Source organism: Gracilinanus agilis, chromosome 3 (assembly GCF_016433145.1).
Source record: "Gracilinanus agilis isolate LMUSP501 chromosome 3, AgileGrace, whole genome shotgun sequence".
NCBI lineage: Eukaryota > Metazoa > Chordata > Mammalia > Didelphimorphia > Didelphidae > Gracilinanus > Gracilinanus agilis.
The window spans coordinates 342,969,229-342,982,437 of NC_058132.1; the positions used below are offsets into that span (position 1 = coordinate 342,969,229).

General features: G+C 38.0%; 1 protein-coding gene across 1 annotated transcript in view; it reads left to right on the forward strand.

Moving 5' to 3' along the window:
- Positions 1 to 13,209, forward strand: part of ILDR1 (immunoglobulin like domain containing receptor 1) — a 148,467-nt gene that overhangs the window by 117,994 nt on the left and 17,264 nt on the right. The window contains exons 3-5 of the mRNA XM_044669165.1: positions 995 to 1,144; positions 7,933 to 8,052; positions 12,130 to 12,276. Of these exons, the coding sequence (XP_044525100.1) occupies positions 995 to 1,144; positions 7,933 to 8,052; positions 12,130 to 12,276 (417 nt within the window). The remainder of the gene's footprint in view (positions 1 to 994; positions 1,145 to 7,932; positions 8,053 to 12,129; positions 12,277 to 13,209) is intronic.

Below are 13,209 nucleotides of genomic sequence, written 5' to 3' on the forward strand. Positions count from 1 at the left end.
CCCTTTCCCCGCAGCCGACATGCATTTCCACTGGGTTTTACATGTGTCATTGATCAAGACCTATTTCCATATTATTTGAATTGGAAGAGATCTTAAAGAACATCCCTCATTTTACAGAGAGGGAAACTGAGACCTAAAGCATTTAAATGATCTCCCTGAGATCACATGAATGGTAAATGATAGCAGTAGGATTTGAATCCAGGTCCTTTGATTCCAAATCCAATGTTCTTTCTATTCATCATGATGCTTCTGCCTTAAACTTCCCTCCCTTGTATATTCCTTTATCACTTGACTCAACATTTCTCATTTTAGGGCTTATGTCAGTTAAAATTTCCCTATTTCCTTACATACTCTTGACCTGTCTGATTCTCTTTTGGATTCTCTTTTCAGTCTCCAAACTACTGGCTTGAGACTGGGATACTAACAGCTTATCTAGTGTAAATTCTTTTTTCAGGTCTGGATTAGACTCTAACTGAAATTCCATAATTTAGTTGCTTCTGAGTCAGAGAGAAGTTATCCATCTCAGCTTCTTTCAAGTGTTTCTTATCATAATTGACACACTGAGGAGGAAAATGACCTTCAGCCATAGTAAATAGGAAACTGGGAGGAATAGCCTCTGAGTCCAGCAAGGAGAAGAGATGGATTTACATAGGCTCTCCTTTTCTGCTTTTCACAACAGATGTTATTCATTAATAGCACAGTTAAAGATAGGAATCTCAAACTCTAGTCCCCATCTAGGTCCAAATGCTTAAAGCCTGTCTCTAAGTCATATAATCCTTTATCTAGTTATTCTGATGAATTTCTTATGGGTTTTAATAATTCTTTGTGAAGAGAAATAATGATTCAAACAGTCGGTATTTGTTTGGATGAATCTGTGATATAGGACTAAATTAAGCATGCAATTTGAGTTAGAAATCACTGATTTGGAGGACAGGATGTGACTGAAATTCCAGTGCTATGTCATCGGTTATTTTATCATGCTTTGTGTTTTCAGCATATCAAGCAGCTTTAGCTCTGGGTCAAGACCCATCCAATGACTGCAATGATAGCCAGAGGACTGTCCGAATTGTGGCCCAGAGGCGTGGACAGAATGAGCCAGTCTTAGGTGTGGACTACCGGCAGCGCAAGATCACTATCCAGAACCGTGAGTGATCCATGAAATGTTTAGAGGTAGCAGCTGAGGAGACTAAGGACAGATCTCAATGAGCACAGTGACCTCTCACAGTTAAGCTGTGTTTCCCTTTTTCAGTTGATTAACTGGGGACCATCAAACTCTTTGATTTTGGTGGTGTTGGTTTGAGTTAAGAACTAGAGTGTTGGGCCTGGAGTCTGGAAGATCTGGCTTCAAATCCTGTCGCAGGCATTTATATATGAACTATTTGCACATTTACTGTTATTTATTTATATATTTATGTATACTATTTTATCATGTATAATATATAGCTATTGCTGTATTATGTATTATAATATAAAAATATCACATAAAATATTATATAAATATTATTATAGCTGGCTATATGATCTTGGGCCAACCTTTTGAGCTCTCCTTTCTCCATTTGCAAAAATAAAGGCATTGGATTCAATAGCTTCTAAGACCTCTTCTAGCTCTAAATCTACGATCTCCTAAAATGATTTTGTAGGGAAGGAAATTGAGGCCAAGAGAGGGTCAATGACTTCCTCATTTGGCAAGTATCAAGGTACTATTTGAAACCTGATTCTCTGCCTCCAAACTCGGTGTTTTTTTTTCCATCTTGCCACACTGCTTCAATATTCCTAGCACATTGTAGGTGCTCTCTAATTATGTGTCAAATAGAGAGGCAAATCTTTTTAAAGGATAAAACTGTTTTACCTCTAGAGAATGTCAAAGGAAGTTATGCAGGTTGATTCTTTACAGATACACAGTCATTAAATCCAACTTGAGTCAGTTTAACTTGTCAGTCTGATTCTTAATATTTAGTCTTTTTCTCCCGCAAAGTCCATAGGTAACTCTCTCTCCTTTAAACGCTTACTTTCTGTCTTAGTAACAACTCTAAAACAAAATGGCAAGAGCTAGGCAAATGGGGTTAGATGGCCTGTCCAGGGTTACACAATTAGGAAGTATCTGAGGCCAGATTTAAACCATCTTCCAGACTCCAGGCCTGGCTCTCTTTCCAATGTGCCACTTCGTTGCCCCCGTGCACTACCTTTTAACCTCAGTCCAAAGGGGTGGCTCAGTTCTTACTTTCTAAAATCCTGGTAAACCCCTGATTTCAGAATGAAACTACTCTCTCTTGAGTCCCCTTAGCCCCAATCTGGTTCTTTTCCAGTACTGGAGCTACTCAGCAATGTGGCATAATAAAAAGACCTTGGCATTTTATTAATCAGTAAATGTGGACATAAATTGGACCCTAGATACTTACCACCTATGTGATCTTGGGCAAATAGCATTACCTATCTTCATTTATAAAAAAGGGATAATAATATTAACTTCACTGGATTCCTGCAAAACTATAAAAACAGTATAAAATTGAAGTTATTTAAATTAAATAAATAAAATGGTAAAGAAATATGTGAATTATTATTGTTGATGATGTTACTGAGAAGTGAACAGAACCAGGAAGACTTGGGTGTAAGTCTCTTTCCTGACACATACTGGCTAAGGAACCCTGGGTAAGTCATTTCACATCTCACTGTAGTTCTCTAAGCTGCAGGGAAGATGCTGACTTGCAGGATGGAAAGAATTTCCACATTTGGATATTCCCTTTAACCAATGAAATCAAAAGTCCACTTCCTGTCTCCTCTGTTATTATTATAACCTTTTTGCCAGAGGCTCTCATGACAACGTGCTCTTGTACATTTTGTGGGATTTCCCATATCTGAGTGGGTTGTCCTCATCCAGAAAATCTGAGAACCGCCCTTGTGTGATTATCCACTTTATGGTGGGTTGTCTCCAACTCCTCCTTGCAAGTATATGTTACAAAATTCAGAAAAGCTTTATAGACTGAAACAATACAAAAAGTTCAGAGAACTTAAAAGCATCCAGTGCCAAAGAGTAACTCTGTTCTAGATACTTAGTCACATACACTCATGCAGTAGGTAGGGCTTCCAGCAGCATTGCCTCTCTTGGCTTGTCCAAAGGCTGTGCTGGCTCTCCAATGGTTCTGGATTGTTCCCATCAGCTGGTATTGGTCCTGCTCCCTGTTATTGTTCTTCTGGCATTACTAAACCTTAGCCAGTAACAAACTCGTTTGTGACTTGGGCTCTGACTTAGCACTACAGAGTGGTCTACCACTCAGCAGGAAATCAAAAATCTCTTTGCATCTTTGTTACAGTTATAGGGACCTAATTCAGGATTCTCTCCAACCCCTGCCCTCTCAATGCTCAGGAATGTTCACTCTTGTCTTTCTTCTTTCTAAGTTGCCAGTGTAGGTCATTAATACTAGGTCAATATACTCTGACTCGAAAGCCTGATGTTCTCTTTCCTAAATGGTGTCTTTTGTCAAAGGGAGCACGTCCTTTCAGTTCAGAAGCTTAATAAAATATCTCAGTTTTCTCTTCTAGACTCCTTGGGTTGACAGGATGGGGGAGAGATGACAGTGATAGGGATTGATGGAGGGCAATTGACAACTAGGCAAGGCTCCTCAAACAGCTATAGCCCTATGGATAGGGAAAGCTGTACACTCCCCAGAAAATACAGTTTGCTGAGAGAGTAGGGGGCTTGGAGTTGGGAAGGAGGACAGTCATTTATTGTTGTTGTGAGTATAGTTATCATATAACACATCTCCCTTAACCAGGTCCTTTCAGGTTAGGAAAAGCCTCTCTTCTTTAACCTTTTTCTTAACGTAATTCCCTCTAAATAGTTGTCCATTGTAAACTTTGATTAAATTGTCCCTCTATTTCCTTCCCCCAGTAGAATGTTACCCCTCCTTTTTTTCTTTCATTTCTTTTCTCTTACCTCCCAAGCCCTTTCCTAGAGCCCTTTCCCTCTATTCTATTCTCTATTTTTCAATAGAGAGTACTTCATCTTGGCTGATTTTTAAATTACCTCACTAAATCCCACTTTTATTACCATTTTCCTAAGGTAATTCCTTGTGCCTATAACAAGAAATTAGGGTATGCTTTAAATACATCTATCCTGGGGAGTGAAATATTTCACCAGACTCAGAGTGCCTTCACCCCTATTCTTCTAACCTCTGTGGAGATTAAAATTAATATATAATGCTCTAATTATTATTTTAATAATGTTTTTATTAATAATAAACCAACAAAAAGGTTACTAACCAGGGGCAAAAGAGAAAGAACGAGGCAGAGCCTCAGAGCTTATACAAACATGACCATGCAAATGTAAACAAAAGGAAAAGCATTGTAGGTAATATAGAAAGGAAGTTTGGGAAATGTAGTTTTAGGAATTCAAAATATTTCTGATTATACACCTCTTTGGCTTCTCTCTATTCAATAGATACAGTTCTACACAATAGTTCTACACAATCTATACTCCAAAATAAAAAGAACACTACACTTGTTAGAAGACCCAAGTTTCAGTCCTGGCTCCAGTGTTTATTATTAGCTCAGTGATTTTAGGCAAGTCACTTAATTCCCTGATCCTTAGTTTCCTCATCAGCAAAGTAGATACTATTTGTACTCCCTACCTTATAGGACTGTTTAAAGGAGAGTGCTTTGTAAACCAAAAAGTGCTACAGTGATGAGAGCTATAATCATAATCACTGTTATCATCATGATATCCCAGATCTGATCCTTTTACTGTATTTACATGAAAATAGTACTGGAGCCAAGACAGTAGAAGAGGGAAGTCACTCAGCCAACCTCTCACAACATTCTCTTCCAAACAACTTAAAATAACACCTTAAATCAAAATGTAGTAGCAGATCCAAAAGTCAGTTATAATAAGTGAAGCCTCAAAGGAAAAAAATGTGAATTGGACACAAAGCAAATAAGAATTCCTAGAAAGAATTTTTTTAATGATTTTCAAAATCAAGAGCAATAGAGGAAAAATTAGATTAAAAAAATGAGAGCAAGGAAGAAAATAGGCATTTAAAAATACTGAAGTAAATAACACCTCAAAAAATAGAATTGGCCAAATGGAAAGAGGCACAAAACTCACTGATGAAAATAACTACTTAAATATCAAAAACGGGCAAGTGTAAGCTAATGATTCCTTGAAACATCAAGAAACAAAAACCAAGTCAAAAGAATGAAAATATGGAATAAAATGTGACATTTATCATTGGAAAAACAACCTGGAAAATAGATTGAGGAGAGACAATATAAGAATTAGTGGACTATCTTTAAAGCTTTGATCAACAAAAGAATCTAGATATCAAATTTCAAGGAAATAAATGGTAGATCAATGGAATAGATTAGGGATGCAATACACAGTGTAAATGACCACAGTAATCTAGTGTTTGATAAATCCAAAGATCCTTAAAGTGATATATAAATGTTAGCTATTATTAGAATTATTGAATGGAAATTGAAATTCAAGAGATGTTAAATGACCTGCCTATAATGATGTAGCTTCTAAGTCTCAGAAACAAGAAGTAGTTAGGAGGATGAAATAAAATTTTTCTTTTCATTTTTTTTGGTCCAGACTGATGAGTTCATCAACATAAGGACCCCCTGGTATGGAGCCCTCATCCCCTCCCAATATTGATCAACCATTGCTTTGTAACTTTTGATCTCAGAGAGTGACCCAGGGTACTAAAAGTAGGTGATTTACTCATAGTCATATCACACAGTTAATATATACCAAAGGCAGAAAGGCAGGACATGAACACAGGTCTTCCTGACTTATAATTAGATTAGATTGCCTTTCATAAAATGAAATAATATATGTTTTGGGGGGGAAAACACTTTGTAAACTGTAGAGTGATATAGAAATGTGTGGCATTGTTAAAAACAAAATATGATAGATATTGTTCAGTCATTTTTTTTTTCAGTTTTATCCAACTCTTTATGACCCCATTTAGGATTTTCTTGGCGAAGATACTGGAGTGATTTGCCATTTCTTTCTCCAACTCATTTTATAGATGAATAAAATGAAGCAAAAGAGTTAAGTGACTTGCCCAGGGTCACATAGTTAATACGTGTCCAAAACCCAATTTCAACTTGGGAAGATGAATTTTCTGACTCCAGGCCCTGAACTCTATCCATTTGTCCTCTTGGTTCATATTAGATATTAACTAAGTGTCATATTTGACAGACTCTAGCATTGTACAATAATATTTATTGACCTAAGTGAAATACCACAAAAGTATTCTCAACTCAACTTTAGAGCCTTGGGATAGTGCTTTAAGATCATAGGACTTTTCAGAATCTACATGACATAGTGGATAGGCCCCTAGACTTAAAGTGAAAAAGATGTGGTTTCCAAGTCTGAATCACTTGCAAGTTGTGCAACTTTGGGCAGGTGATCCTTCCTGTTCCTCAGTTTCCTGTAAAAGAAGGGTGTTAGACTAGGTACATTGCATGTTCCTTCTACATCTGTGCTCCTGTAATTGGATGAGGGACCAAGAGGAAACTAGGTAGTGCAATGAGAAGAGCAGTAAAGAAGATGGGCAAATCACTTAAATTCTTTCTGCCTCAGTTTCCTCACCTGAAAAATGGGCTGGAGAAGGAAATGACAAATAGGATGAAGTAAACTTGCCCAATATCAGACAGCTAGTAACTATCTGAGACCACATCTGAACTCAGGTCTTCCTGACTCCAAGCTGGGCACTGTCCACTACACCACTAGCTGTCCTTTGTTTAAAACACCATTGGCCAAAAAAGTTGTCAGAACGTGGTCTATGGTAAAGAATACTGATTCTGAAAATGAGGGGATGCCCTTCAATTGGGGAATGGCTGAACAAATTGTGGTATCTGTTGGTGATGGAATACTATTGTGCTCAAAGGAATAACAAACTAGAGGAATTCCATGTGAACTGGAAAGACCTCCAGGAATTGATGCAGAGTGAGAGGAGCAGAACCAGGAGAACATTGTACACAGAGACAGATACACTGTGGCACAATGGAATGGAATGAACTTCTCTACTAGCAGCAATGCAGTGATCCAGGACAATTCTGAGGGACTTATGAGAAAGAACTGTGGGAGTAGAAACACAGAAGAAAAACATTTTCTTGATCACTTGGGTCGATAGAGATATTATTGGGGATGTAGTCTCTAAATGATCACCCTAGTGCAAATATCAATAATGTGGAAATAGAATTTGATCAATGACACATGTAAAATCCAGTGGAGGGGGCAGCTGGGTAGCTCAGTGGAGTGAGAGTCAGGCCTAGAGACAGGAGGTCCTAGGTTCAAACCCGGCCTCAGCCACTTCCCAGCTGTGTGACCCTGGGCAAGTCACTTGACCCCCATTGCCCACCCTTACCAATCTTCCACCTATGAGACAATACACCGAAGTACAAGGGTTTAAGAAAAAAAAAAATTAAAAAAAAAATCCAGTGGAATTGTTCATTAGTCACTGGAGGGGTGGAGAAAGGGGAGAGAAAGACCATGAATCATTTAACCATGGAAAAATATTCCAAATTAATTAAATGAAAATTTTCAAATTAAAAAAAAAAAAGAATACTGATTCTGGTGTTAGAGGTCCTGTGTTCAAATCTCATCTCTGATGCTTACTACCTTTGTGACTTTGGTCAAGTCACTTAGCCCTTTCTAGGTCTTAGTTCCTTGTATATAAAATGAAGCGTTGGATTAAAAAAATAGCCTTTAAAGTCCTTTCGAGGTCTATGGCTGTGATCCTAGGATAAAAGTTTTTGTTTTGTTTTCCACTGCATTCAGAGAGAAAGGAAAGTAAGTGTTAGGGAGGAGATATTTTTAATGTAAAAGCCCAAACCATGAGAAATTCTTACAGGGTTTGGAAGGACAATGTGGAAGTTTCAATACCTTCCCCACTTGACTAGGCTGTTTCCTCCCTCTGTCCTATACAGGAGCAGATCTTGTGATTAATGAGGTGATGTGGTGGGACCATGGAGTCTATTACTGTGCCATTGAGGCCCCAGGGGATACTGCAGGAGACCCAGATAAGGAAGTGAAGCTCATTGTTCTACGTAAGTATCTTATTCTGTTTTCTCTGTGGCTGCTGGTCACCCTTACACTTTAAAAAAAAAAAAAAACTAAAGCAGGGGCTCTTAAGTTCCATGGATCTACAGTTCCATGGATAGATTTGAAGGAATTTATAAACTTGGCTGAAAAGAAAATTTAAGCTTGGTTTCAATATAATTGGTTTCCTTAGAAATCATACATATTTTATTTTATGTATTTAAAAACATTTTTTGAGATAGATCCATAAGTTTCACCAGATTGTCCAAGGTGGGGCATGTCACAACAAGGTTAAGAATTCTTGCTCTAAGTTTAGACTAACTGAATGATCAGTTATAGCAGAATCCTTATTTAGTGCCAGCATGTCCCTTGCCCTGACTTATAGGGAAAAACCTATGTTTAGTGCATAGATCAAAGCTAGAGCTGGAAAGACCCTCACAACCATTTAGTCTAATAAGAGGTTATTTTTATGTAATTTTTTTGGTTATTATTTCAGTGAACAAGTATATATTTTCTCTTCCTCTCACACATTCCCATTGGGAAAGAAAAAAGAGCAAAACAGCCCTTATAACAAAAGTACACAGTCAAACAAAAGAAATTCCAGCCTTGGCCATGGCAAAAAATGTATGTCTCATTGTGCATCTTGGTCAGGAGGCTGGTAGTACGCTTCTTCATTAGTCATCTGGAATCATGCCAACCCCTTGATTTTACAGATGGAGAAAACTGAGGCTGAGACATTAAGTAATTTACTGAAGCTCACATGCATAATAGCCATCCAAGGCAAGATTTGAACCCAAGTCTTCTGTCTCCAGAACCAGGACTCTCTCCACTGTATCACGTTTCTCAGAATTTTTGGAAGTGACCTCAGAGGTTGCCTAAGATAACACTTAGTCATTTTGCAGATGAAGAAACCAAGATTCATAATCTCCATAGTTGCATAGGAAATTGGTGGTAAAAATGTGACTAGAACCTAGATGTTTAGAAACACTGCTGCTACAGTGTCCAAACCGAGTAAACTATTTTGCGAATTTTACTATAATAATAATCATAAAGTTGCTTTCAATGAGCCTACATAAGATGAGTTTAAACCAGTGATTCCCAAAGTGGGCACTACCGCCCCCCTGGTGGGTGCTGCAGTGATCCAGGGGAGCGGTGATGACCACAGGTGCATTTATCTTTCCTATTAATTGCTATTAAAATTTTTAAAAATTAATTTCCAGGGGGCTAAGTAATATTTTTTCTGGAAATGGGGCGATAGGCCAAAAAAGTTTGGGAACCACTGGTTTAAACCATATACTTTAAAAAAAATACTAATCCTTCGATCTTAGTATTAGTTCTGAGACAGAGGAGAGGCAAGGGCTAAGCAATAGGGATTAAATGACTTGCTCAGGGTCGCAGTTAGGAATTATCTGACCCCAGATTTGAACCCTGGACCTCCTGTCTCTAGGCCTGGCTCTCAATCCACTGAGTCAATTGGCTGTCTCCTATTTTCATTCAATTACAAAATAGCCCCTTTATCTGCCTGTACAATGGTCCACAAAAGTGGTTTTTTCAAAAAATTTTAATAGCTTGTTGATGACTCATCCCAGGACTATTTCTATCAGAACTCCACTGAAAAAGATCAATAATAATCCCAGTGCCTACTTCTTAGGTAGTACAGGCACGATTATCTCCATTTGATAGATGGGGAAGTGGACTAATAATAAATTTAAAAATTAATAATAAATTAATAAGTGGGGAAATAGCTCAAGAGACTTGCCTGAAGTCGTTCAGGTAGCAAACAACAAAATTAAGACAGGAATCTTTTGAGCTTTGTCCTTTGTCCTTTCTACCGTACCACAAAGCCAGTGTGGTCAGGGTAGAGAAGTGCAAAGGCAAAAAAATATTATAGGAGGTGCCCAATTATATTGTGTAGTGGTTAGAGTACTGGCACATGAAGACAAAAAGAAAAAAAAGAAAAAACTATATATAATAATAACCAGTGCTACATGGTTTTGTGATCTCAAAATCATTTATTTTTTTAATCAATCAATCAATTAATTAATTAATTTTTAAAGCCTTACCTTCCACCCTTTAGAATCACTGTGTATTGGTTCCAGGGCAGAAGAGTGGTAAGGGTGAGGCAGTGGGTTTAAGTGACTTGCCCAGGATCACACAGGTAGTCTGAGGTCAGATTTGAACCCAGGACCTCCCATCTCTAGACCTGGCTCTCAGTCCACTGAGCCACCTAGCTGCCCCCTCCAAGGTTCATTCATAAGTCAGTTGTTTGGAACTTAGAATACTTTTTCCCTTAGAAAAATCATTATAAATAATGGTTAAGCTCCTAGGTCATTTACTAAAGACTTTAGTACATACTGTATTTACAATACTGTTAATAGTCGTGAAAATAATACAAAATGAAGGTAGAGCAATGTTAGTAATTTTTTTTAAAGGAGAGAAACTGTAAAATTGAATAAGAAATTGTGTAAGTAAATTGTATGAAGTCAAGAGAATTTACATGACTTAGATATGATCATACTTTATTTTTATTTTTTTATAAAACCTTTAACTTCCATCTCAGAATCAATACTGTGTATTGGTTTCAAGACAAAAGAGTGGTAAGGGCTGGCAATGGGGGTTAAGTGACTTGCCCAGGATCACACAGCTAGGAAGTGACTTAAGCCAAATTTGAACCCAGGACCTCCTGTCTTTAGGCCTGACTCTCCATTCACTGAGCTGCCCCCATAATCATACTTTATATATATATATATTTTTTTTTTTAATTTGGAAAACTTCATTTAATTAATTAATTAAGAATTTTTTTACGTGGTTACAAGTTTCATGTTCTTTCCCTCCCCTCCCTTAGCCAACATGCAATTCCACTGGGTTTTACATGTGCCATTTCATAATCATACTTTAGATGTTTCTACTCTCTCTGTCTCCTCGGCCTTCCCGCTGTTCTCCACCAGCTTAAGGAAACCTGACAGCCCATGTCTGGTTTCCAAAGGATAGTCTCATGTTACTAGCACCTTTAAACAATAGGAAACATCTCAAAAAAGTCTTTATAGGAGATAAGAGAAAGGTAGATGAAAATAATATAGGAAGAAGAAGTTGGGTCAGTGACTCGGTCAATCAAGCATTTAAGTACCTACCAGGCATTATGTAAATGTAAAGTGTTGGGATTTCAAAGAAAGAGGGAAAAAACAGTCCCTGCTCTCAAGGAGCTCATAGTCTAATAAGGAAGACAATATGAAAATGATTGTCAGTAGAGGAAAGACATTTGCTTAAAGGGAGATCAGAGAAGGCAAATTGCATAAGATGGGATTGTAGCTGGGACTTGAAGGAAAACAGAGAAGTAAAGAGGAAATGAAGAGAAAGAGTATTCCAGGCATAGAGAATGGATCAGAGGAGTTTAGGGTTATAGATTTAGAACTGGAAAGGTTCTTGGAAGTCGTTGAGAATACCACCTTATTTTATAATTGGGGAAACTGGGGCTCATAAAGATTAAATAACTTGCCCAGAGTCACACAGCTATGTCTGAAAACAGAAGTAAAATTTGGTGGAAAATTGGAGGAAGTGTCAATTATGAGGAGGGATATACTTGAGGCCCCTTTGCTTTCCCTTTGCCTGCTCCCTCTGTCTCTAAATCACCTTTTTTAAAAAAGCTAAATTAAAATTATTTCAATTAACAAGCATTTATTTTTAAAATTACATTCAATTTTAAATTTAAAAAATTAACTTTCTCTTCTACCTCCTTCCATTAGAAAAATAGAAAAGAAAAACAAATTCTTATAACAACTATGTATAGTCAAGTCAAAACAAATTTCTGTATAAGATCTATCCTAATGGGTAGATATCTATAAAATGTGTGTGTAAAACCTCATTCTGTGGCATTTTCTTTTAGGAGGTATATCACAATGTCTGGTCCTCTTGAATTCTGTGAACCTCATTGTCATGATATAAAATTGTTTCTTCACACTTGTGTTGCCCATGGAGCTGACTCCATTGTGCTAGGGCAATGCAGGGGTTTTACAACACAGAGAGAGCAATAGCCTGGAGTGGGAACCTCTGTATCTAACTAACTGTCCTTGACTTGATCCCTATAGACTGGCTGACAGTGATCTTCATCATCCTTGGCACCATTCTCCTCATCGTGCTGGTCAGTGTGTGCTGGTGCCAGTGTTGTCCTCAGTATTGCTGTTGCTATGTCCGCTGTCCCTGCTGTCCAACCCGGTGTTGCTGCCCTGAGGAAGGTGAGGGGGCTATTGGGGGCTGACTTTCCTAAGCCTAGTAATCACCCGGTAAAGAAATTTGCTTTTTTTTTTTTTTAATCCTCTAGATTCTTCTCTATCCCATTTATTCCTCACAGGCTAAGAAGAGTTCACAGAATCCTAGAACCATACCATGTCCCCCTTGACCATCGAGTTCAGCTCTTTCATTTTACAAAGGAGGAAATTAAAGCCCAATGATTAACTGAAGTAAAAAGAAAGTAAAGAAAAAATAAATCCCAGAGCCATTAGGAAGGTGTCTGATCCCAGAATCATAAAATACCTTAGAGACCTTCAAATCCAACTACTCATTTGAGGACAATGAGGACCAGAAAAATGGTGTGACTTGTCCAAGTCACCCAAGATGGAAATATCTACAGCAGGATTTTGCCCCAGGTCTTCCTGAGTTCAAGGCTATCAACTAGCACTAAGCCAGGCTGCCTCTCCTATGTCCCTTATTCCTACAGTTCTGCTTAGAGAACTAGCCATAATGAGCTGCTTCCCCAGAGATCAATATAGATGTTGGAGAAAGAAGTCAATGACACATGCTTTCATCCAGTGCAAATCAGCTCCTAGAGCACTGAGAAGATGGGGCGACTTTCCCAGTGTCACACATCTAGAATGTGACAGATAGATATGGTATTCAAACCCAGTCCTTCCTGGACCTGAGGCCAACTGTCTAGCCACTATATACCTTGATGGCTCTCTGAGGGCCATACCACAGCCAGTGCCTGTTCATTTATTCCTTCAGCAAACACTTATTCAGCATCTACCTCACAGAGTTGTTGTAAGGATCAAATGAGATAATGTTGTAAAGTGCTTCATACAGTGCCTGGCACATAGTGGGCACTTAAAATGTGCTTATTTTCCTCTTATATATGAGGTGCTATATTCAGCACCGTGGAGTTCAATAATGCC